The sequence below is a fragment of the Maylandia zebra genome, linkage group LG9 (genome assembly GCF_041146795.1).
Source record: "Maylandia zebra isolate NMK-2024a linkage group LG9, Mzebra_GT3a, whole genome shotgun sequence".
In the NCBI taxonomy this organism is placed as follows: domain Eukaryota; kingdom Metazoa; phylum Chordata; class Actinopteri; order Cichliformes; family Cichlidae; genus Maylandia; species Maylandia zebra.
In genome coordinates, this window is record NC_135175.1 from 36,057,076 (window position 1) to 36,083,740 (window position 26,665).

A 26,665-nucleotide genomic window follows, 5' to 3' on the forward strand; every position below is an offset into this window, starting at 1 on the left:
TGGTTGGTTACACAGGCAGGCAATTGCTCGGTTAGGTAACTAGGAAGGTAGGTAGATGAAAGGTTGGCTGGTTAGCAAGAAAGGGGCCTATTGAGCAGTTGGTTGGCAGGTAAAAGTTGGTTGGTTTGCTGGGTAGGTTTGAGAAAACGTGACGTCTTAAAGTAGGTGGTTGGTTAGATAGATTAGTTGGTTGGGTTGCTGGTTGGGCAAGCAGATAAGTAACTGATTGGCTGATTTTGGTAAGTGTTAGTTAATTATAAATGAACTGGAAACCAAACTTTATTTATTCATCTATTCATAAAGTTGTAACATTTATTTATTAAGTGCTTTTCACAAAGCGCTGCACACGAGGGTTAAATAAACAATTCATACATATTTCAGTAAAGGACAGAAGTAAAACTGGTAGAAGAACAGAGAGAAGAACGAGTCTCATTTGATATTTTTATACTCAGTCGAGCGTCAGGGAAAGACTTTGCACAGCAGGTGGTAGGTGAGGAGAGAAGTATCCACATATTTCTGACCATACTGTGCAGACGTATGGAGGGAGGTGAGCCGTCTGTTTACACTATAATAGTTTAGTGGCACTGCACAGCTCCCTGAAGCCATTTGTGTGTGTGCGTATACAAACATACACACCGACACCCAAGGAGTCTATTTCCTGTTAGGCCCTGGGCGGTCACAGTTCATTACCTGTGGATGTGGGGGCCAGTAAAGGCTTTCGGGGGAGAGGTGGAGAGCCTTAGCCCAGGAGAGGTGAACTGACCCTGGGCAGGAGATGAGCCATGCTCCCCAGGCCCCTCTGGAGAAACAGAGTTTATCAATAAAACTTACAGGGCTGTGAGGAGGACAGCAGGAGGACAGCAGGGTCGCTCCCTCACTCCTCACGTCTTCAGCTTAACAACACTGATTATGTGTTTATTGTAATTTGTCAGATACAGTTAAACCTTTATTGAATGCACTCACTGTGGGCCGTTTCAAAAGCATTTGCTATTTACAATTTATTTCCTCTCGTTTCCTTCAGTTTGTTCAGATCAAAAGACAATGAAGTAAGATTATAACCTAAAGGAGATTATTACCAGCCGACTCAGAGGACGACATAAACTGAGTGAATATTTGTCCATGTGAGCTGACAAACTTCAGCTTAAGAGTAAAACTTTGTTGATTCTGTCACAAAAGCACAAAAAAATAGTGGTCCAGATAAGTTCTGAAAGTACCGTGCACGTGATGTCAGCCATCACTTGTTCTTTGGAAGGCGGTAGTTCACAGATCAACTGGCTGTTTGTTTGCTAGTTTGGTGGCTGTCGGATAAAGAGGTCAGTGGGTCTTTCGTTGCATGTTTCATTGGTGCTAAAAGTAGAAGATTGGTCCGCCCGCTAGAAATAAAGGTCATCAGGGTCAGGTGGTAGGAAGGTAAGGACGTGATTGGGCTGCCAGGTAGGTGACGATAGGTTGTACTTTCAAAGGCAGCAGTTCTTCTCATCAAGTGTTTGATTGGTTTGTTGGGTATTAAGGTAAGTTGGTAGGTAATGAAGTTAGTTGGTCATCAGCTGCTCTTTCTCATTGTTGGTGAAGGGATGGGATTGGTTGGCTGACAAGGAAGAAAGATTGTGTAGGTCAGCTGGTAGTTAGGTGGGGTAAATACAGGCAGATATTAGCTGTACAATGGAGGGAGGTGTTGTCTGCTCGGTTCAGTTTTTTGGTTTGTTGGTCGGATGTTAAGGAAGTTGGGTGACTTCTTTGCTAGCTAGGCAGGTGGTTTGATTGGACAGCGGTTAATGAAGGTTTAGCATTGGTTGGCTGAGTGCGATGAACACGTGTTGTGAAACGGTTCAAAGACGCTGTGTTTGGATAAGGTGACACTGGTTCATGTCGTTGTTTTCACCAACCACCCTTCCAGCGTCTCCTCTCACTCTCTTCATTCTTACTAAGGTATCTTTCAGCACTTTGTTTCTTCCATTTAATCGTTCCTCCTCCACTTTCCCTTCTCAGACTTTGGTGCCTCTTTAGTCATTTACATTTTCCTCTGTTTTCCTGACACACTTTAATCTGTTTTCCCTCTTTTTCCTTTTCCCCACACTTTATTTCTCTTATTTATTTCAAGCATTTCTTTTTTTAATCACTTCCTCAAACTCGCTTCAGTATATTTTTTCCATTAAAGCTGTGTTTTGTCTCTCATTTTTCCTCACTAATGTCACCCCCTACTTTCTCTCACCTTACGTTTCACTCAATCCTTTTATTTTTTTACATCTAAAGATCTTTTATTCAAATAACTGCATTTAGTCAGATTCTGCATCTATTCTTATCCTCTTCTTTCCTCTGTCCTACCTCTCGCCTCATTTATTCCTCATTCTCTGCTTCCTCCCTCCATCTGTTTTCTGCCTCGTCCACCCCCACCATCCCTCCTCTTCATCTTACTCCTCTCTTTTCTCCTCTTTGCCCTCCAACAGTCACTTGAAATGTTCTTTATTAGTGAAGACGAGAGTTGACAAAGAGCACCTTTAGTGGGGACGGAGTAACCGCTGTGTGAACCTGCACACACCCCACAGTGTGTGTGTGTGTGTGTGTTGATGATGGTGGGGTCAGTGGAAGTGACTGGTGCCGGCTGATGTGAGCCCCCACTGTCAAAATGTTTTATGCATGAGGTTAAGAGGCAAGAAAACACACACACACACACACACACACACACACACACACACACACACGGAGTGAGGGTGTAAAGTGTGGTTACAGGTAGGTGGGCTGCTGCTTTGTCATTGGCTGGTAGGAAGTATGTGCGACTCTCGATCACCACGGCCCACAAATAAGAAACAGTCTGTTTGCAGCTTTTTTAAACGGTGGCTGTATAACAAGGAGGACGTTGTTAACGGCAAATTAATTTCTGCATTTGTGAATTAATTCACGACGGTAGAAGATTGTTTTTATTACGAGAGACTCGGACTCGTTATTGCATCTGAAGGTAAACTAACCGAGCCAGCAGTTATTACAGGTTAGTGATGAACACACAAGCACAGACACGGTGTTGTAGCTGAAGAGAGACATGACTGAACACAGCAGAGACACAATAAGACTGCACGGAGGGTAAACAGGAAGCAGAGGACAAAGGAAAATGGAAATGAAACGAATGGACGAAGGGAAACGAGGAGAGCAGTGAAGAGAGGAGGGAAGAAAAGATAAGGTGACGAAAGCAAAATAATGGGACTGAAACAAAAGGAAACAAGATCAAATTAAGGGCAAGGGGAGGAGCTTTCATTAACGAATGAAAGGAAACAAGAAGTGAAAGGAAAGGACAAAGGAGAGGAAGGCACGTAAACAGAACAGGAAAGAAAAGAAGACAAGGATGGAAGACAGACTTTAGCTCTTTCATTCTGCAGTCGGTACGTTCATCCGTCTTCAGGATGGTAAATGGCCTGTATTTGTAAAGCGTTTTACTCGTCCCTCAGGACCCCAAAGCACTTCACACATCCAGTCATCCACCCATTCACACACACATCCACACACTGGTGATGGCAGCTACATTGTAGCCACAGCCACCCTGGGGCGCACTGACAGAGGCGAGGCTGCTGGACACTGGTGCCACCGGGCCCTCTGACCACCACCAGTAGGCAACGGGTGAAGTGTCTTACCCAAGGACACAACGACCGAGACTGTCCAAGCCGGGGCTCGAACCGGCAACCTTCCGATTGCAAGGCGAACTCCCAACTCTTGAGCCACGATCGCGTTTATGTGTGAAAATCTGCTCCTCTTCCACTCAGGTGTGATGTTTGTGTCTACCTGGAAGCAGACGGGTTGGTGGATGTCCTGAACTCTGAACTGTTTGAGGAAGCGCTCGTCCTGACTCCAGAACAGCCGGATATCCGGGATGCTGTAGAGGACCATCGCCAGCCTCTCCAGGCCCAGACCGAACGCCCAGCCCAGCTTGTCCCCCGCCCCCGCTGCACAAACACAGAACATAGGAAACAGCCGTCAGCAGACAAGCTAACGAATCACTTTAGTCAGTCAGGCAGAGGAAGTGCTCTGTGGAAAATACATACAAAATAAAAGCATCACACTTCTCCGTCTAGCACCTCGCTTTCATCTGATCTCTGAATGAATGAATGCTGATGAATAAAACAGTTTAAGACCAAAAGAGAAGCACTTGGTGGAGCGTCTCACCAAAACCCCAAACAGACCAGCAGCTCCCGGGTCGTCTGGGGTAAAATCTACTGTTTTTATCAAAGCAGTCTTACGGCTTTTAATATGGCAAAAATATTCCACCCACTGTCGGCCCAACTGCACGTTTAAGAAGTGACGAAGACGTAAGGCTCACCATCAGATAAGCAAAGGACCCTCACTGATCACTTATAGTCTAAATATGCATCCAATCACGCGAAGGCTTCAGTCTCTAAAACTCTAAACTCGCAACGAAACACAAACCTAAAATTACTCATTTCTATTCTAGTCCTTCTTTACAATAATGTGTCAAACACATCTGACCTCGTCCAAAGAGAGGCCACGCTGACCCCATCTACATCACCTTTAGGTAAAACATGGACTGCCGATGAACCACCACACCATCCTAAATCAAACTCGACGCAGCCGGTCTGTCATCACTCTGAGAGGACAAAGGAGGAAGCAGAGCGTCTGAGCACGTCTCGCTCAATTTACAGAAAGAACAGATTCCAGCACTGAGGGTATTTTTAGAAACGGGGACATTTTGACCAGTTAAAACGATCTGTGAGGCTTAGAAACCTCAAAGATTTGACAGCTCGAATCACAATAGCAAATTTTATCCAACAGAAATGTAAAAGTATATTATAAAACCCAGCATGTCTCATTGTTCCATACACCATATATTTATGCTGAAAGTTCAGTTAGCTTCTTCCTTAGGACTTCCTTTGGCCTCACTGCAGACTGGTTGGTGACCCCAGGCTGTCGGCTGAAATCGTCCATACAGAGGGGACCGCACCAAAACCCTTCCTGTGATTGTGTTGGTCGTGAGCAGATTGTTGGAGTGGCTGTGGTTTCCACAAACTCCAATCAGCAACAATATGTAAAAACAGACTTGTCTTCATTACCACTCCGACCAACAGGGTTCATAAAGCCGAACCTTTACTTTCAAAGCGAATGGTTTCTGTTCTTTAGTTTGTGTGGCACTTCTCACAGTTTCACTGCTGCTCCATGAGTAGTTGGCAACTTCCATGCAAACCATGGGCGACCGGAGCAATCCAACATGGACCAAAGACACCGCAAGGAAGCTTTTGGTGCAGCACCACCTTTGCAACTACTTGTTGGGGAATTTAACCCTATAGTGACCTGTGGTTGCTCGGGGGTCTCAGGTCTGTGAGACTGCCCTGTTTTTGTTCTCAGTGGCGTTTGTTAGGACACGTGATGCCTGTGAGGTTTTCTGATACTTTGGTTCAGGAATTGTGAGGACATTTTGTTTGGTCCTCACCATAACAGGAAGGCATACGTGTGTGTGTGTGTGTGTGGTGTGTGTGAGATACTTCAGTGGACTCCTCTCTATTATTCAAGACTTCAACTTAATGCTGTCAATAAATCGTTACAACCTTATGTGACCGCCTACAACACACACCTGTGCTCTCTCTCTCTCACACACACACACACACACACACACACACACACACACACACACACACACACACACACACACACACACACACACACTCTTTCCTCAGTTATTTTTGAGACTTCATTGATCGGAGGGGAAAGCTCTCCTCCGGTCTCTCTGTGTGATTCCCTGAAGGCAGCAGATGGACTAAAGCTGCTGTTTGTGGCTTTGCAGCACTTCAGCAGGTATGGCCGCCTCCTCCTGTGTGTAAACTAAGCCACCTGTAGACAAAATGCCCAACAAGAGTTTGGGCAGCTGAGCCCGACTCCTCAGACTCCTTCAGGTTTATCTTCACAGAGCGGAGGATGGATGGAAATCAGCACGGTGGTATACAACAGTAACAGTCATCATCGTTTGATCAGGATTAATCAGGCGATAACTCGACCTTTGGACGTCTTCTCATGTCCTCGTTAATCAAAGTGTCCTCCTGTCAGCAGACTATGAGCTGAACCTGCTCCTCGTGACAGCAGAGAGTTTGAGACTTTAGAGGAGGACACAATCAGGAGGCCAATGAGAGCTGCACTGCAAAAAAGGAATGCAGAGAAATAATTGCTCTGTCTTGATTATGTTGCTTCCATAATTGCTGTAAGCCATAAGTGTAACTGAAAATACATTTCCATGGATTGCACAGTAATAAGCGGGGGTAGAGACCGAGTGCAGCAGGACTGCACTCTGAGACTGGAGAGCAGGCTGCCGGCCAAAACAGCTGTAGTGCTGCTTAATATCGATTCTGCAAGTCTGTGAAACTCTGCTGGAGAGACGAACAGCGTTCCTCCTAAAAACATTCCCACATTTGATGAGAGTCAGAGGCGGACCGCACCGGCCCCGAATCTCTCACAGGTGTTTGTTTGGGTGGAAGACATCCCAATAAAATCCAGGAATTTCAATCCTCAGAGCCGGAGCTCAGACGTGAACACGGTCCACGGGTCAAGCTCCGGAAATCCAGTTACCACAGGTGAGCCCAAGAGGCCACGCCCCCAAACATCAAGTGGTAAAACAGACACAGAGGCCCAAACAGTTTTTTGTCAGGGTGTAAACATGTTTATTTCTGCTGTAAGGCTTTAACATGGCAGTGTGGGGGGACGGACTCGCTGCTGGAGCCCCTGCTGGACGTCAGAGGAACTGCAGCGAGCTGTAAACATGAGACTGTTCAGGTGTGTCAGTCGGAGCTGGCATCAGGTGTTTTTTTCTTTCATAAATCGAACGTCTGACATTTATTATTATTGAAAACCTGAGCTAGAGCACAACCTCAGAGCAACGTGATTAAATAGTTCAAATGTTCATACTGATGTTTTCTACATAAACACTCTGATCACGCAGGACCTGTCATGGTCCTGTCACATCAACACCGTGGTGAAAAAGGCCCGACAGCGTCTCTACCACCTCAGACGCTTGAGAGACTTCCAACTGCCCTCCAAGGTGCTCAGGAACTTTTACTCGTGCACCATAGAGAGCATCCTGGCGGGAAACATCTTAACCTGGTTCGGGAACAGCACCATGCAGGACAGACGAGCTCTACAGAGGGTTGTGCGGTCAGCTGAGCGCACCATCCGCTCCGAGCTCCCTGACCTGCACTCAATCTACAGCAGGCGGTGCTGGACCAAGGCCAGGAAGATCGTGAAGGACCTCAGCCATCCCAACAACAGACTGTTGAGGTCAGGAAAGCGATTCCGCTCCCTGAAGACCAACACAGAGAGACTGAGGAGGAGCTTCTTCCCGCAGGCGATACGGTCTCTCAATCACACCACCACACAGTACTGACCCACACATACAGTTCTTACACACACACTGGACTTTCTGGACTTTGGTTTTGCACAACACTGGTCACTATATTCTTCATTTCCGGTTAATACTTGTACAGCTGCTGTTATTGTGTATATATTTATTTATATTTAGATTTCTTCATACATTCTTATATAGTTCTATATTGTGTATTTTGTTGTACAGTTATTTTATTTTCAACTTTAATTTATATATTTTATCTTATTCTTTCCCAGTTAAATTTACCCTTCATTCTAATTTGTGTTGTACAGTTATTTCATTTTTAACCTTAATTTATATTTTATTCCTTCCTAGTTAAATTTACCCTTTTTAATTTTTCATATTTATTTCCTATCTTATTCATAGCCTTTTCCTTTTTTTGTTTTCTTTAGGTCACGAGCAGTTGTCCAAGCATTTCACTACATATCGTACTGTGTATGACTGTGTACGTGACAAATAAAATTTGAATTTGAATTTGAATTTGAATTTGATATCTAAAATGACCTGAAATGATCTCTGAGCCCGACGCTGTCAGTTTCACAGCGCGCCGTCACCACTTCCTGTCAGTCACGGCGCTCGAGATGCTTTTCAAACGGCCGATTTTTCGTTTCAGAACAAAAGTCTTCAGCTGCTTCGAGGCAGGTCAAAGTGAAGGGCAAAACGCTCGGTGGAATAAAGGATTATGGGTAAACCCGAGGATTTCAGGCGCTCCGGCCTGGGACCCAGATGAGAGGGAAGGCATTCCTCTCCCTGGGATGGAGACTAATTGAGACAAACCTATTTCCTTTCTGAAGCACAGACCTTCCAGAAATAGAATCTATGACCCCGTCAGGATCGAAATCCACAGTTTAAGAAACAAAGAGCGGAAAATTTTCATCCAGAGGGAGGAAAACATCCAAGATTTAACTCCGAGGAGAAGAAGAATCCGGCTCTGTGCTCATCTCTTAAGCTACAGAGTTTAGACTGAAGACACAGAAACGACATAAAATAAAGCATCCAAAGTCTAAACCATTTCACGGGTCTGGGTAAAAACAGCAGGAAACAGGAAACACAGATAACGGCTGCTTCAGAATAAAAGCCTCATGTCCAGAGGATAAAACATGACTTATAGTCCCTGATGATGTCACAGAGGGCACTTCCTCACATGTCACATCTGGTTTCAAAGATGAAGAAATGAAAACAATCAGCCTGAATCTGTTAAAGCAGTGACCACAGGGTGGCACGCAGGCTGATGGGCGGGCCTTTGGACGTCTGCAGGTATTTAGCATAGAGTTAGTTAAGGCAGTGGTCACCACCCCTGAGTGGTTTGGTACCGGGCCGTGAGAGTTGAGGCTCAGGTGTAAAATTTATGGTTTTCAGGGTTTTTATCGTAACTTGGTTTACCTGGGTCTTTTCTCTCGTGTTGTAGTTGTGCGTCTTATTTTGAAAGAAATGCTTACACGTTACCATAGCGACCTGAGAGCATTAAGGGGCAGAGAGGAGGATGTTACTCTCAATGTCGTTGGTGCATTTCAGGAGGACGCTGCTAATAAAGTTACAGAATTACACAGTGAATTCACGTTTATTGTTATATTTACAAAATATCACAGTTTTTTCTCGGTCGTGTCGTTTTATTTTGTTGGATTTATCTACCACACCTTAAAGGCCGGTCCGTTGGGAACCGCTGTGTTAAGGAACTGGACACGATGGCTTCACTGGTGGTTTAAATGAAAAAAACCCACAGACACCAATAGGGATGGGTATCGAAACCCGGTTCTTGTTGAGAACCGGTTCCCACTGTTTCACTTCCTTGGAATTGTTTGACGTTTCGTTTTTGCAAACGATTCTCTTATCAATTCCAGTTGCCCTGAATGACGTCACCACGTTGCGGAGCGTCATTTACCTGGCAGGAAACACGGCGGCTCAAACGCTCAAAAGTTTGGTTATACTTTACGTGAACGGATGACAACAGGGCAACTTGCAATACTTGCAAAGTAGATATTTCAGAGTCTGGCTCAGATGCTGGCAGCTCTCGCTGCAGTCTGCCGGTAGCATCTCCTTTCAGGCCAGGATAGACGAATGTCACCGAGCAGTGACTCAGTTTGTGGTCAAAGGCTTGCACCCGTTTGCCACAGCAGATGATTTTCAGTAAGTGAATGTGTTTAATTGTAGGCAGGGAAATTACTGGATATTCTTGTGTAGTTGCTACAGAATAATTTATGTTTTACTTTGTTATTGCTACAGAAGAATATTTATTTTATTATTTTACATTTACAATGTTTTTCCTGGGGACCCTGTGACACCCCATTGAAGAGCCGTAGGCTGGATCTCTTAAGATCTCACTGTTGGGTTTGTAAGGCCATGTTACTCCTAAATTTCTATCTTGTTCAAAGAGAAGATATAAAACAAAGTTCTAAGCTAATCGACCTTAGTGTTCTCCTTTTTTAAAAAGAATCGATAAAGAATCGAATCGTTAAACAGAATCGAAAATGGAATCGGAATCGTGAAAATCTTATCAATACCCATCCCTAGACACCAACCAGGTTCACCAGCTCAGCTCATACATTTGTTACTGTATGTTAACCAGGTAAACAGTATCATGACTGCAGCATCTTTACTATGTAAAGTGCTCGAGGTAGCCATCACTGTATAAGTGAATAAATCTCCAGTCTGAATTCTGTCTTTGCTCCATTAGACCAAACTCAACATTAGAGCAAAGATAAAAGCTCGTCATCGATTCATGCTGAAGGTTTGCCGGTGAATCGAGCTTCAGATCGGCGCGCCCACCTTCAGGAACACTCGTCTCCACTTTAATCCCATCTTGTTAGGTCCGTGTTTCACATGTGAAGGCTTCAAATCCCTCGGAGCCGCCTCCTCCTCCGCGTGGCTGAAGAGGATTTAAACAGTGAAATCAATACCAGCTCGCGCTTTTAACTGGATTAGACCGGCCGCCGTGTCACATGGAGCGAGAAGGTAATCAGCCAATCAGACGTTGTTAATAAAAGCTAAAAGGTAAAAGCTTGTTGCCCTCGGGACTTCGGTCGGAGGAAAAAGGTTGAAATGCTGAACGATGAGATTTACTGTTGAAGCTCCAGTTTGGAGTCCATTTGTGGATTTTGTTTTATGATTTCACACAGTGTTCCCGAGGACACGGAGTTCCTCCGGAGTTTCATAAATGGGAAATACTCAAATAAAGCACTGGTACATGCACTGCTTTAATGTGCGTCGCTGAACCTCCTGGCGCCACTTCCAGGGTGCTGTGGTGGCTGTTAAGTGAAACTGGAGTGAAAGATTGCAAATCCCAGCTCATTAAACCAGGACCAGGACCGGGTTCTTCCTCTGGTCTTCATCAAACAGCCAGAGCTGCCAAAAAGTTTACAGACGCAAAACAACAGACCAACCAGCTCCACCTGCACGAAAACAGGTTGTTATCGGTCCCACCGAGTCCGTGAAGAAACTCAAAGAACACGCAGCACCGACCGACAGGGAGAGATTGGATTCTTATCTGTTTTGCATAAATCTGCAAAAACAATTAGCTGTGTGGCGGCGGCAGCAACGGCGAGGCCTCGGGCCGTCATTTGGCTTTCAGACTCATTTTCTGAGGTCAGCCGCTCAGCGAGAAGTGGGCGGAGAGGCCCGGGATGTAATCCTGCTATTTTTCTAAACATTTGTGAGTGGCGGCATTCAAATAGCTGTCTGTTAATGGAAAACACACCCAGGGGTACACACACACACACACACAGGTGGGTGGACGCACAGCGAGCTGGAGAAGAATTACCTGCTTTGATTGGAAATGTTTCTGCTTATTATGATGATGTGTAACCTCCTTGAACCCCCGTGGGTGCGTGAACGAGTACACGCCGCGCCTGTGCACGCCAACACGCAAACACACTTCCTCCTTTACATCCTGGTCCCGTCGGTCCCGGTCCAATCAGCAGTCGGGGAACGTGGTTTCTATGCTAATGAGCGCGGGGTCGTGGGGTCGAAGAGGATGAGGGACCGCACTGGAATAAATCTCCACTTCATGATAGCGTGCGATCAATCAGACTCACGACACTCCTCCTCCTCATCGCTGCGTTTCTTTTTCTTCTGCCTGCTCCTCCTTCACCTCCCATCTCTGTCTCCTCTGCATCTTTCCTCCCTCTTTTATTCGTTCACTAGTTTTCCTTCTCATAAAACTCTCCAGCATCTTTCCTCTCGCGTCTTTTTTCTTCATGTCAGATTGAAGATCTTTCATCTCGTCCTCTTGTCTCTATCTGCCTGCAGTTTTGATTTAATGAGCAGAAACTGATTAAAATCCTGACTGACGACTTTTATTCCACAAAGAAAACAGGACAGAGCTCTTACTAAGACAGGCAGGACGCATCATCAGGCGCACTGCATGGACTCCATTATTCACTGATAATTCACCGATGAACACCCATCATCTCCACAGAGCCCAAAGATGATATCTGGCTGCCCTGCAGCTGTTTAAGTCCAGATGTTATCTTTCATCTCTGCCTGCAACCAGTTGTAGTCTTTTCCTGGAGCTTGTCAAAGCAGTAAAACAGCCCTTTAAAGGGTCTGTCCACAGAGTGCCGTTTATTTCAGAAGCCTTGCAGTCGATGCTTCGTCATCTTGCATTCATAGATGTGGTTTTGCTTGGTTTATTGAGCGATGAGCTCCAAGTTGTGCTGAGGTAGTTTGGAGTGCAAAGGCTTTAGGATGGAATGAGAAACCTTCCAAGTCTGAAGGTGGATAAAGCTGCAGGGACCACTCTTACTGGGAATGAGCTGCTGCCTCCGTTTGATCGGTTCAAGTATCTCAGGAGGTCTTACTCACGAGCGGAGGAAGAGTGAAAGTGATGATTGCCAGATTGATTGGTTTAATTGTCTGCTGTGGTGAAGAGAGGTCTGAACACCAAGGTGACACCAAACTCCCGAGCTGCAGATCGAAAGGATAAGATCAAGGATACAGGATGCAGAAAGCTTCCTCTGAAGCTTCTCTTCCTCGTAGACATAGGCTGAGGAGCTCGGTCACCCAGCAGGAGTAAAGACACCGACAGGAATCTGACTGGGATGGATCCTGAGTGACGTGTTTCCTGTATGACCAACCAGGAAGAGAACCTGATGCAGATGCTGGTGGCTGGAGATAAGGGCACCTGGAAAAGTGTCATGTTTGTCTGTGGGTGGATGATGGATGGGTGAATGGATGGTTGTTGAATAGATGGATGCTGATGGAGGGATGGATCAATAGATGGATGGATGGCCTGAGCTCCATCACGGTAGCCTCTGTTGCACAGGTAACCTTCCATGTTCACGTCTCGGGTGGAGGTGGTGTTTGGTAGCTGGATCCTTGATGGTGGAGAGCTTCATGCCTCGGTGGGAGACTCGGTAAGATTTCGTGCTGCTTCAGCCGGTTCAGCTCCACCGACTCCCTCGTATGTTTTCCGGCACTCTTTAGGTTTGTGGTAAACTGACGCCTCCTTTTTCCTTATTGTTGGCCTCCAACAGTTTTACTCCAAAGAGCTGATTTTGCAGTGCACACTGCTCCGGGTGGGGTTGGGGGTCCGGCTCCTTACTGCTCCCAGTCGGGCAGCAGCTGTTCCCACGGCGCCTCCTTCAGATTCAGTTAAGGTCGCGTCCAAGGTTGTCTTTGTACTTTCAGATTCCTCGTTTCTTTATGCATGTGCTGACGGTCTGGTCCAGATGTGTGATATGAAGTTCTCTGACCTTATTATAAAAACCTAATAACTAATAAGTAACTGTAAAGAATGTGCATATTTGCATACAGACAAAATTAAGTACTTTTCCATCTTGTCCTTAATCTCTTCTGTATGTTTCTCTCCCCTCCTCGCTCCTCTTCTTCCTCCCCCTGTCTGGTATCAGTTCCTCCTCCTCTCTGCTCATCTGTCTCCATTCCCTCCTAATTATATTTGCCATGAATATATTTATGACTGCATTATTAGAGACTGTGCAGCGGTGGTTGTGGTTTTAAGCTGCAGGATCTTGATTAAGCGTAATGATTACACAGGCCGCCGTGACAGAAAACACACCTTGTAATTGGACAGGGTGACTGCAGGTTTGTGCAGATGAAATCTGAGACTTCTTAATGCTGCAGAAATGACTGTGAAACCTGATTCTCCCAATATCTGATTTTCAGTGAGGAGAGAAACGCTTCGTAACGAGAAGAGCATTTCTCTCATGGAGATATATTGACCTTTCTGAAACCTCTGAAATATAATTCAGCATTATAATGCTGCATTAAAAGAAATAAGAGCTTTTATCTACAATAAAAACATCCTCTTGATCCAAGGAGTTTCTTTGAACACACACACTCTTTGTGAAAGAAAGAAACTCAAATATAAACCCCTGAGGTTTAGAAGAAAAACAGCCTGAGTGATGTCAAAATCTGGGATTGTTTTCTTTTCGAGCTGGACAGAATTGCCAAACTATGGGAACTAAATGCAGTTTATAAAAGAACAAACAGGTGGGAATAATTCGCTTTTACATGTTATTTAAATATTAAATAGTAGGAGTTCATTATTTACAAAGTTCAATCTCAACAAAGTCTGAAAAACCAGCTGGTGATGAAACTGCAGATATTCAATATCTATTCAATCGCCCTGCAAGCAACATCTGACCCAGACAGTCCACAGGCGACTGCAGGACTTGTTTCACATCGAGGTCTGCAGCATTCATTTATGCACAGCTCTCTGAGCTCTGGACTGTTGCAGCAGCTTTTGCTCTCTCGGCCGTTCTGTTGCAGATTTGCTGCTGTGCTTGGACCACCGTCCTGTTCATGACCCAGTTTGGACCAAGCTTCAGCTGTGGGACAGACAGCCTCAGCCTTTAATGGCCTCAGTATTAGCAAAGTGATCTGCAGGACATCCTGTGTCTTCTCTTTACACCAACCACCTGTGTGTTTATGTGTTTTCTAGTTTAGTTTTAATGAATTACCTTTCATGTTTTGTGATTACTCAGTCTTTATCACTTACTTTGAACCAATTTGTGACAAATGGGGGGCCTGTCCGGGATTCAGAATGGGGGACTTATCTTCCTGAAGAGAAATAAGCATATATCTATCTGATTAATAACTTTCGCAGAAACCTACACTGTATTTATACCTCATTAGTCATCGTGGTGTGAAGAGCTGTGCTGTTTGTCAAGCGTTGAATCTCATCCATAAATTTTAGATGAGTGGAGGCTTGCAGATGTTGAAGCGGTTTATCAAAGAGCTTTAGGGTGTGCTGTCTGCATCAGCGGAGTTCAGAGTTGGATTTGGCGAAGAACCAGCTGTCAGGGGCTTCAGTGCAGATTTATACACTGGAGGTTCGAGGTGCAGGATGGGCCTATGAACTGGAGTCCTGTGGGCGGGTGACAGATCTGAACTGGGGGGGGTTAGAGGTTTATGATTGGTCGATAAATGGCAGTGCTGCCGGTTAACTCGCTGCATACATTTAAGGGCGCACAACTGATTGGCTCACTGATAATCTGAGGTGCAAATACGGCTCTAATCCAGGGTTAAAGGGGTGTGAGGCTGTTTTTTAAAAAATAAAAAGTATTTTGGTGTTTTACGACCAATCTTGAATACATTGACCTTAACCCAACAACGTTATTCCACTGGGTGTTTGGAGTCTATCAGGTTCAGGTTGATCTATAAAGTAGGAAATCATAAAGTAACTGAGCCGGTTTATAACCCGTGCTTAAGGGGAAATTTGGGTTTCTGTGAAGTGAAGGTTACACTGTTATAGGACTGATTTATGAATCTGAGGTTTTACGCTGTGGACTGGTCCATAAAGTGAGCTTTTATGTTGGTATAAACTGGAGATTTTAGGATATAAGGCTGTCTGTACACCTGAAGTTTCAGGCTGGTGGCCTTGTTTACAACCCGAAGTGTCACAGAGGTCAATAAGATGCAGATTCAGGCTCCAGACTCGTGGAGTCATCGGGTTTCGAGTGTCATCGCGGGGAGTCTTCGCCTTTTTGCCACATCAGATCTGAGGTTCTTGAGCCTGTCAGCAACCACAGGGATCAACAGCGAGAGCCTGAGAGATGCTGCACATCACCCAGAGCTGCCGGCGGATTAACTGACGCTGCGGCTAATGAAGAGCTTTCAACATAAGAAGAATCACACATCTGAACCACGAAACAGCCAAGCAGCCGAGGAGAGAGACGGCAAAGACGCCCGAATGACGATCAAGAGCCAGTCTGAGTGTGTGTGGGCGGAGCATCACTGAACTAAGCCGCAGTGTGGCGCAGACGTCAGCCAAAACAGATTGCACGACACCCATCGAGGATAGATGGCCCGAGAGCAAATATCAGTGTGTGTGTGTGTGTGTGTGAGAGAGAGAGAGAGATGAGACAACCCTCTCCCCTCCCTCCTTCGACTCACACACAGCTCTGCAATGCCAGGCCTGCTCCCTCAGCCAATCAGGAAGGCTATACAAAACAGCGGCGAGGTGTGGGTTGACTTGTGTGTGGCTGTATCGCCCTCTGTGGATGACGTCATTGTTTTATGATCACATGACGCCAGCACTGACGCGTTGGCGTGAGTAATGTGGCATCTGTATGCAGACTGATGTGTTTATGGGGATTTGTCATCAGTAAACAAGAACATGTTAGTATAAAGTAACATCATGTCATCACGCTGACAACCACCAGCTGAGGAAAAACCAGGACGCAAACATCTAAATCATCAGAAACTGCTCGACCAATGAGCATCTGAGACACCTGAGGACACCGGACTAACCCACGAAGGCCTTTTTCTCTCGTGTGGTTCGTTCACTCTGCTCTGAATCAGCTGATGAGTTTGTAAATGTGCTTTTCTCCATGTTTTGGTTTCTTTTCACACACAAAACTCAAAGTGAACTCCAGCGAACTGCAAACCACATGAGGCCGTTCAGTCCACACACTGCAAAAAACGCAAATACAGGAAGAAGCTGAGGCTACGCATGTGCAGTGAGGACACGGTTAGCGCTGCAACATCCCAGAATACAAAGCTACAGGCTACAGGAAGTAGTTCAAACTTGTAGCAAACACCTGACAGTCGAGTCGACTTTAAACAGACTGAACTGTTGTGGTGTGGAAACATCTGAAAAAAGACTAAAATCCCAAAGAGTGGAACCAAACAAAGAACCAAACTGCCTGAAACACAAGAAAACAAATCAAACAACAGTGAAAAGTTAGAAAATGATTCGAGAAGAAACCAGCCATTAGAGCAGGTACTGAACCAAACGAACACTACAGACAACAATAAACTTAAAACATGAGTGAATGTGTTTCACTTGGTGAGAAGCACTGCAGAAAATATGGAACTATAGCAGCGTTTAATTATCAGTAAATACTGAAACCCAGTGGGATTCCCAGAGTCCAGAAAAAACTCGGCATGAACACCAAACAGAGCAGACAGCAGATGCACTTTGGAAAACAAGGAGAGACGGCGCCAAATGGATCCCATGATGGGCACCAAAGACACCAGCAACACCGTTAATACAGCAGAGTCCAAAATAAAGCAAATCTGGAGAATACTGGACCAGAGCAGGGCAAAAACACACGTTTAAAAAAACCCCGAGAATATCTGAACTCGGACGAAACAAAACACAAACTGGAGCAAATCACGAGGTCGTGAAAAAATCCAACCCCCCAAAACAACAATAAATATCTGAGAAGCTAATAAAGCTCGAGCGAGTGGCCGTGCAGCCTCACTCGTCCTGCAGTCTCACAGAAGAACCTCGGAGTAATTACATGAAAACTTGATGGATTATCATTGAAACTTGTGCTGATTGTGATGTTATTTAATATGCATTCACTGCGCTTACGTGCATATATTTTGTTCTTTGCTTCCCACAATCTCATTTGCTATTTGTCAAACTCCAATTCCAACACGCGCTCATTTTTCATTCACTTCATATCTTCCCTCCTGCTCTTTGGCATTCGATCACTCCACACTTTCAATTATAGTTTCTGTCCCTCTTCACCTCCATCACTTCCTCCTCTCTACACCTCCCCTCTCCGACCTCTCCTCTTTGCTCTCCATTTACACTTTTCAACCACCTATTTGTCGCTCTTTTATCCCCCCGTCCTCTTCCCATTCATCACTCTTCTTCCTAAACTGATCCCTGCTAGTTCTTCTTTCCCTTCGGCACATTTCCACCATCAATCCTTTCGTCTCTTTTGATTCGACCTCAGCTCGCTCTCTCACTCCATCATCCTCCTTGTTGTTCAGATTAATCCTGAATATCAGTTTCAAAAAAGAATCCGCTGCAGAATTCAGCGTTTCATTGGCCATCATCGACCCCGAGCTCCTCCCTTTATGTGGCTGTTTTCCACATCTGTCAGTAAATGAAACATTTCTGCTATCAGATTGTGGTAGATAATTACAAATACTCCCTGTTTGCATTTCAAAATAAAAGCCTGATGCCAAGAATAAATAGAAAATTGGTTCTTCCATCAGCCCCAGTTTCAGACAGCTTCTGTATTGGACCAGTTAGAAAAACAAGTTAATGTGAAGGCCTCGGAGGCTCGTCTTTTCACCTCCCCACGTCTCACTCAGCCACACTCTCATCCGTCACCATTAGCAGTCCTAAATAGACTATTGGCAGCCTCCACCAGTCTCCCAACGCTATGATTTATAGATGGAAACTCTGGCTGGCAGCTCTCGAGGAAGGAAATATGACTGCAGTGTAACATGGGAGTCAGACAGGCAGAAAGAAAAAGGGCAAATGGACCTTTGCTCATTAAATAACTGAACTCAAAATGATCATCTGCTCCACAAATGTTCCTGTTTTGCTTTTTACATTCATGACTTTGTGCTGTTGGACATACTTTAGGCTTTAGGCTCTGCACACATAAAAAAATAACTGTAACGCACTGTAGATTTAGACTGAGAAAAATACTGTTTAATGAATTATTCATGTGTAAGGACGTTAGCTACAAACAGAAAAGTGGAACATGTTGAGCTTGTTTCTAACTGAATCTCCAAACATTAACTTTTCATGAAGAAAAGAACGGCTGCCTTCATGGTGGCAAAACTGGGATTAGATAATCCAGTGGGTGCTGGACAGTGTTGGGCAAAGTACTTTGAAAAAGTAATTAATTATAGTTACTAGTTACTTCTTCAAAAAAGTAACTGAATTAGTAACTGAGTTACAAGACTCTAAAAGTAATTAATTACTTGAAAAGTAACTATTGCGTTACTTTAAAAAATGTTTAACCCTCTGGGCTCCAGGGTATAATCGGCCATTTTTAACCACTTTGATGTTTCCTCCACATTTCACCTTTAAAAACTGTTTATTTGCCTTGTTTGGTCTCATCCTTTTCAGCACAACTTCATGTGTCTGATTTTACAGTCATGTTTTCATTTTGACAAACTGTATTAAGACAATTGGTCTAAAATCAGACAAAAAACATCAAATCAGAGTAGAAAAAGTTATATTTTTACTGTAACAACCACAAACATGTTTAATGATCATATTTCATAACTCTAAATGCAAATATAAATTGTGAATGTTACAATCATATGCACAAGTTTTGCAAACAAAGTTATTTGCAGCCATTTACCTTTTACCCTTTTTTAATAACCATTTCAAACTGTTTACAGAACAATCAGCTGTTCTTCAATAAGATGCCACAAATTATTTGTGCCACTGCAAATATTTCTGTCCACTATAAAGGAAACATCACAGCCTGATACCTGCAGGTCTGACAGCAGCAGGTGTGTCACTGCTGTTTCTACCTGGAGACAGCAGTCGCCTCATTGTTCTGACACACAACACAAAACTATCGACAACACTACACACTAACTACACAAGACAACACACTAACTACACACTCCAAACACGCTGAACGTCACAAATCTCTCACATCTCAAAACTCGCTCTCTCCTAAATCTTCCACCTCTTCCTAAACAGCCAAATGTCATGTTGCCATATCATTTTTGATTGGTCCACATGGTGCATTTTTCCACCAACACAAACAGGCTGAGTTTTGTTTTGTTTATTTTTTGCTCATAAGCCAAAAAGTGATGGTCTGTCTGCGGGAGCGCAGCTGCTTAAAGCTGCAGCGCCCAGATTACTTACACATACTTCCTGCTGTAAGCTGAACACAGCTTCAACCAACTGTTTGTTGAAAAACAGTAACGCGACCGCATTTTCTTGTTAGTAACGGTAATGGCGTTGTAACGATAGAAATAGTAATTCGTTAGATTCCTCGTTACTGAAAAAAGTAGCGCCGTTAGTAACGCCGTTACTTGTAACGTCGTTATTCCTAGGGCTGCTCGATTATGGCAAAAATGATAATCACGATTATTTTCACTGAAATTGAGATCACGATTATTTGACGATATTTATTTAACCCTTTAAGACCTACTATAGAACCAAGTCCGCCAGAGCTTATATTATTTTTTTTACATGCTGTAGTGCCATTTGTGGGAGCATTTCAAGTTGCTATACATCAATACAACTGTTATAGCCCATATTTTAATAATATGTATGCATTAAGTCCATAGTAACTACATTAATTGCAAAAAAGTGCAATAAACTACAAAAAAATTGAAAATCGTTTTTATTTTTTTTTACATTATTTTACATTACATTATTTTTATTTCTACTTGGAGAAATCTCTAGTTAGAGAAATTTAAGAGGTTTATCCCTCAAAACTGTAAATACAAAAAAGTTGCACAAAATTGTTTCTCACCACAGGAAATTTATTTTGAGTGTCTTCATAGTTTTATTTTGGAGATGCAGCAATTTTTATATACTGCAGGAAAAACAAAAAACAATCCTATGATGCAAATTTGCAAGGAAAACAGCAGGTGCATCAAAATAAACTATTTCCAGCAGTGCAATTTGAGTTCTAAGCATCCCAGCAACTATTCAGAAAAGTCAAACATGACTTATAAAAACACCAGTATAGGCTTTTAAGGCCTACAAGTAAAAAACTACATTTTCCGCGAAAATGACGTCACTTCCAGTTTCGGGCAGGAAATGGCGAACATGCGATAGTTCGCGCTGACGTCTGTTTCACTGTGGGAAGTGTTACGAACAGCTGATCGGATCGGCAAAGCCTGTTTCTGGAATATTATGTTTTTGTTCCTGCAATTTTTGCAAAGCTTTATGTGGAAGGAAACCGTGACCGAGGACAAGCTGATGGCATCAGATGTAAGTACAACTCCTCCGGTTTCATATGCAAAACAAATTATTGCGCTAGCTTACACGGTTCAGGTTCTACAGGGATTTAAAAATAGTTACACAACACGGAGCGTGCTGCTCTGACCGGCTTTAAAGGGTTAACAATGACTTTAAAAAATAATATAAAATAGTGTGCAACACCACTGAAGTTTTTTTTACCTCTTTTCAACCAGCGGCAGTCACTCTCCTCTCCAAATAACTTCTGCTTAGCTTTCTGAGCTTCCCTCGGGTCCTCTTAATCAGCGGTCTCAAACCTTTTTTGCGCCACGGACCGGTTTATGCCCGACAATATTTTCACGGACCGGCCTTTAAGGTGTCGCGGACAAATGAGGGAGGGGCTAATAATCGGCTCAGTCATTTTTAATGATCGTTGAAAGCCCAGATCGTAATCGTGATTAAAATTCGATTAATTGAGCGGCCGTAGTTATTCCCATCACTGGTGCTGCTTCACTGCATCCACAGCTACAGACAGACAATAAGAGACCACGTATGGAAGCCATCGCTTGGCCATCAAACATGAACGCAGTCCAGACGTCTAGTTAGCTGAGGTGAAGGCTAACACACAGCTAGCACCTACGGACATTTAAACATGGGCGTCTACAGGGGCCGACCCACTGCTGGAGCCTCTGCTGGACGTTAGAGGAACTGCAGCTTTTCAGGCCCAGAGGTCATTGCACGATGAACGTCTGTTTTCGAACTACAAGTGGAAACCAGAAAGCTTCCAGTATCAGAAGTGTCATCTCTGACCTACATGATGTTTATTATACAAGCTGCGTCACACAGGCATGGAGACCGGTCATCAGGCGTTTTCATATAGCGCCACATCACAACAACAGTCACCTGAAGGTCCTTGGCAAAAACCCTACAATAACACAAGGATAGGAAGCCAGTCAGTGGGGAAAAGTGTGTATATATGTCACTGGGTGAAATCAGTCAAAGAGGTCTGCCGAGGTCGCATGTAGTTTGCATCAAAACGCCAGCTGGTCTGCAAAACTCTCCAAATACCCGCCAACCGTTAGCAAAACTTGAAAACATTTGTCTTCAGAGTAGAAGCTGCAACCAGCAAGTTTCAAAGAGCACAACCTTTACTTTGAAGGTCTCCGTTCCAAGTTTCCATGGTGCGTTTTCAGTTTCACTGCCACTCGGCGAGCAGACGGCGAGTTCCAGCTATGCCACAGAATGGTCGCCTTCAAAGTAAAAGATGCGACTTAGCACTGAAACCACTGTTTGAAAGAAAACCCTGAAATCAGCGTCCTTGACCACTATGAGGAATCTCCATCCACTGAACTAATCAGTGGTTATGTCATGTATGTTATCACTTTAGGACAAAGACCTTCAGCTTGACGGCGTGCTCCGGTCCAGCACGCCGTCCAGTGTTTGCTCGTCCATGTGTGACAGGAGAAGCTGAGTTTGTATGACTCATCCCTCCTTCGTTAAAGTTTCCTTCACAAAGTTGCAAAGTGCTGATTGCACCAACACAGATGGATAAATTTCATTCTGCGTGGCAGAGTGTCACTCTGGATCCAACCGCAGACGACGTGTCTGAACTCTCAAACGTGAGCTCTCCCAGCGGCGCCCGACTCGGCCTCCAGTAATGAATATGGATCACGGAAACAATATATGAAAACAGTCTGCGGTGGCCGCCTGTTATTGAGCCTTGCTCCTGAATTAGTAATGAGGGCGGCATAAATTATGCAGCGTGATTAGTAACCAGGCAACGTGCAGGTTTACCTCGCCGTTTATAGATCAGTGGGGTGGGAGGGGCGGGGGCGAGAGACGGATCCAGAGGCCCGAGAGGGAAAAACAATTAAATCAGCCCAAAGCAGGCGGCGTTAAAATGGATGTCAGCATGTTTCAGATTCAGTTTTCAGTTGTGGACGCGACGCTCGCAGCATGGCGATGAAACTCGCGCTAATTAAAGACCCCCGAGAGCAGTCTGCACAAGTCCATGTGACCTTTAGCTCCGAGAGCGAAACACCACCTTAAGAAGCTTTTGATCACATTAGCGTACAGGTGCAATGATGCTGTGTTTACCTGTGGAATATTTCCAGAGTATAAACAGATAAACATCGTAGAGGGGAGGATCTTGGAGTACGGCGTCCACGACCGAGCTCGATCGAGCCGGCTCTGCGTGGAGGGAAATCGTACTCATGGAAAGAAAACGTGAAAACTTCTGAGTGTTAGGGTCCCTGGGTCGTTGACCCAGTGTTTTGTGTTTTTGGTTCTTTGATTTTGTTATTTCATTATATTCTAGCTTTGCTTTATGGGTTTTAGGATCATTCTTAGTTTAGGTTCTCTGGGTGGGGTTGGTTAGAGTTTTAGTGTTCTGGTTTTCTGTCTGTGTTCCATAGTTGCTGTCTTCCCTGTCTGCTGTATCCCCACATCCAGTCAGTGTTTGTGTCTGCCCTGGTCCCACGTCTCTGTTCCCTCTGTAGTGCCTGCATGTGAGTCTGTGTTATGTGTTTCCTGTTTTACTTTGAAGGTCTCTGTCTTATCTCAGTGTGTTCAGTTTACGCTTCTTTGGTCTCGTCAGTTCTGATTTGTCCCAGCTGTGTTTCCCTCCTGTTACTCATTCCCTGATTGCTCCCTCTGTGTATTTAAGCCCAGTGTTTCTCTGTGTCTGTGTCGTGATCTACCGTTTATTTTGCTGTGTGTTTTGCCAGTCCACCGGTGTTAGTTTATTTTGAGTTTTTCCCAGTTATGTTATGTTTGCGTTCAGCATTAAAGCTGTTTTGGTTTAAGTTTGTCTCCGGAGTCTGCATCTTGGGTCCTATTCCTGTTTGCACACAGCCGTCACCTAACACTGAGGAGCTGATTTATTAATATCCACCATCAGTCTACACCTGAAGCTCCACCTTCTGGTCCCCGACCTCTGACCTCGTGTTTGTGCTGTTGGAGCATTTTTACTGACCAATAACATGGCTGCTGTGAGGTTAGCTCACAGCTAACTCTACCAGCATGGACCCTGTATAGTCACTTCCTGTTTTATTTTGAAGCGACCCACGAACATCTTCCACAGTTTGATTTATTTTGTTGGAATGTTTTTAGTTTTTTCTGGATTTTTGAATTTTATTTTCCGGGTTTTTCGTCACACGGACCTCCGGGTACTTGATCAAACTGAGAAAAGGACCCGGTGTTGACGGGCTGCTGACGTGATGGTTCTACACCACGAGGAGGGAATAAAACTAAACACCACCCAACACGAAGAGCTGCAGGTTTGTGGCTCCTCAGAATAAAATGGACAACAACACCATCATCACTTTGTTTTTACTTCAGTCATCGCCTTCCTTCCTGAGTGGGCGATGCACACAAACGTGACTCATGAGTCCACAAATACTGCAGTTGTTCTTTTTCACCACGATACCCACTCTACGTTAACGCAGACACTCAGGTACGTGACGCTGCTTCCCACTGCTTTCCAAAAATTCACCTCCTCCTCTCACTCCGTTTGTTTTCCTGTTGATTTCACCCGTGCGCACACACACACACACACACACCCTGCAGGTGTGCGAGGCGATCGGCGGCGCTGCAGAGATCAGGCTGTAATTACAGGTGGATTACTGCGAAATGGCCGGGCTTTGGCGAGGTTACGCGGGACATGTTCACACAGCTTATCTGCCTGATCCTCTGTTTAGTGGAGGTTAAGACACTTTGCCATCTACACGGCGATAATCAACAGTCCCCGAACACCCGGTGAGGTTTCAGACGGACTAATGAGAGAGGCCGAGAACTGCGCCGGTTAGACAGACGAGGAGGAAACGCGAAGACGGGAGGATTTCTGCAGTGAAAAACGAGAAAGCCGCGACAAAGAGACGGTGACGGACGGCTTCGTTCCGTCCCAGGAGGCAGGCTTCAAAGAAGACGCCATCAGTCAGTCAGCTGATTCCTGGATGTGATCAGACTCACGATGCTGCACAGACTTTATCAGCTCTGAAACACGTTTTACATTAACAGCTACACATACTCAAAAAGGAGTTCGTCAATATTTAACGGAGCGCTTCTTTAAACCTCCTGCTCGTCCTACTACACTTCATTAGAAAATAAATCCTACACCTGATTCTGACAAAGAGTTTTTAAAAACGCACGTGTTCCTCTAACCAGAGCAAGTTATTGTGGGAAACAATGACTTTATAACGAGACGTGATTCATGATCCTGCACGGTCTCCATGAACTATGACCTTATGAACTCTGGTTCGGCTGTGACGGCCTGTCGAGTGATTTTTATGTGAAGTTTCATCAACGATTTAGCTGCAGTGCTACGTTGTTAGCTTGATATGTTTCTCATCACCAGCTAATCTGAGCCACGACTCCAGCTTGTGTCCTGGTTTTACGCCAAATGAACCGCAGCAGTGCTGCTGTTTCCTCAGTTACCATCCTGCTGCCACTGAGCTCGTCCGTGAAGGAGGGGCGTGGCCTCTGTGACACAGGTGGCTGTAGCTGCTAGCTTCACCTGAGCTGGACCTCTGGACCGTGTTTGTGCTGTCGATCATGTGACCAAAAACATGGCTACTGTGAGGTCACTGTACTAACAGGTCCCGTCTCACTGAGTGGGTGCAGGACAGGACGCCACCTGCTGGCCAGTTTCACACAGACACTGTAGCGCCTTCGCTAAGCAGCGGCTTCTGTAATGGCTCTCGTTGCCCTTTGACCTCCCTCGGCAGCAGCCACCCAGCTCTGATCGTGCTTGTTCTCTGCCTGAGCTCGTCTTCATCGCTGCTCAGATTTAACCCTTCGTCACCCACGCCGGCTCCGTGTTTTTCATTAAAAAGCGGGACCATACGGGGGATAAACTGCGTCCTCGCCGGACCACAAACTGGCTAATGAGACCCAGCAGGAGGAGGGAAATCCCCTCAACTCCAACACACCTCCACACACACACAGCACAGAGTGTGTGTTTGCTCGCCAACATTTCTGTGTGTGCGTCTCCCTCGTGCAGATCTAAGTGTGTGTCTGCCTCTCCATCTGTCTGCCTGCAGCACAGTTGGGAATGTTGGGGTGAAAACAGTTTTCCTGCTCACGCTGATGGCAGACCTCGTATCTGTGCTAAAAGACGTGTTTTGAGGCGTGTACGTTTGGAGTGGCTGAGGAAGGCTGGCGTCTGCAGGGAGGGACGTCAGGAGTGCTGGTGGTGCCGAGGCGTGCTCCGGTTAAACTCGGGGATGGCTTCCTTCACGCCTCTCGTGAACCATCTGTCTTCTGTGTCCTGACTGGTTGCTGTTTTCAGAGGAGAGTCCCTCACGCTTCACAGAGCAGGACTGCTGAGCTCGCTCTCCTGCCTTTGCCTCTGCCCTGTAAACACTGCAGCTCTGATTAACTGCAACAGTCCAAAGGTGCTTTATACAGTCAGGAGGACACACCTCGGTGTTAGAGACGAACCTCAGCTGGCTTATGGCCTCCTGTGAGCGGGGACGAAGAACTTCCTCTCAACAGGAAGAGACTCAGCAAAGGGCGACCATCTGCCTCGACCGGTTGGAAGGTGAAGGGAAAGCGAAAGCGTCACTCAACACTAACGTTCACTAACACTAACGTTCCCAGCAGCTTCCGGTTCCTTGGAGTACATCTGGCTGAGGATCTTACGTGGTCAGTACACACAAACAAAACAGTGAAGAAGGCGCAGCAGCGCCTCTTCTTTCTCAGGAGACTGAAAAGATTCGGCATGAGCCCCCGCATCCTCAGGACCTTCTATCACTGTGCCATTGAGAGCATCCTCACTGGATGCATCACCACCTGGTATGGCAACAGCACCGCCTACAACTGCAAAGCTCTCCAGCGAGTAGTGCGGTGCTCTGAACGGATAATTGGAGGTGAGCTTCCCTCTCTCCAAGACATCTACAGGAAGCGCTGCCTGAGGAAAGCGGGGAGGATCATCAAGGACTCCAGTCACCCCAGCCATAAACTGTTCAGACTGCTTCCATCAGGAAGGAGGTTCTGCAGCATCCGGTCCCGTACCAGCAGACTGAGAGACAGCTTCTTCCACCAGGCCATCAGACTGCTGAACACTTCATAGACACCTCAGCTTCACTACTGGAACTTTAACATTATGCACTCCATACTGTACAGTAATGCCACTGTTTTGCACATATTCAACTCTGTATATTTTATATATTTTATTATTATTATTATTTATTTATTTATTTTTTTTACTATTT

At 45.1% G+C, this 26,665-nt stretch overlaps 2 protein-coding genes across 5 annotated transcripts in view; one reads left to right on the forward strand and one right to left on the reverse strand.

The window, feature by feature from the left end:
* The window catches only part of fars2 (phenylalanyl-tRNA synthetase 2, mitochondrial), a 139,812-nt gene that overhangs the window by 42,975 nt on the left and 70,172 nt on the right, over positions 1–26,665 (reverse strand). For all 4 annotated transcript variants that reach the window (XM_024803668.2, XM_076888655.1, XM_076888654.1 and 1 more), the window contains exon 8: positions 3,772–3,932. In XM_024803668.2, the coding sequence (XP_024659436.1) occupies positions 3,772–3,932 (161 nt within the window). The remainder of the gene's footprint in view (positions 1–3,771; positions 3,933–26,665) is intronic.
* cidea (cell death inducing DFFA like effector a) overlaps positions 9,381–26,665 on the forward strand; it is a 281,200-nt gene continuing 263,915 nt past the window's right edge. Inside the window, exon 1 of the mRNA XM_076888675.1 lies at positions 9,381–9,496. The gene's annotated coding sequence lies outside the window, so the exon portion shown is untranslated. The remainder of the gene's footprint in view (positions 9,497–26,665) is intronic.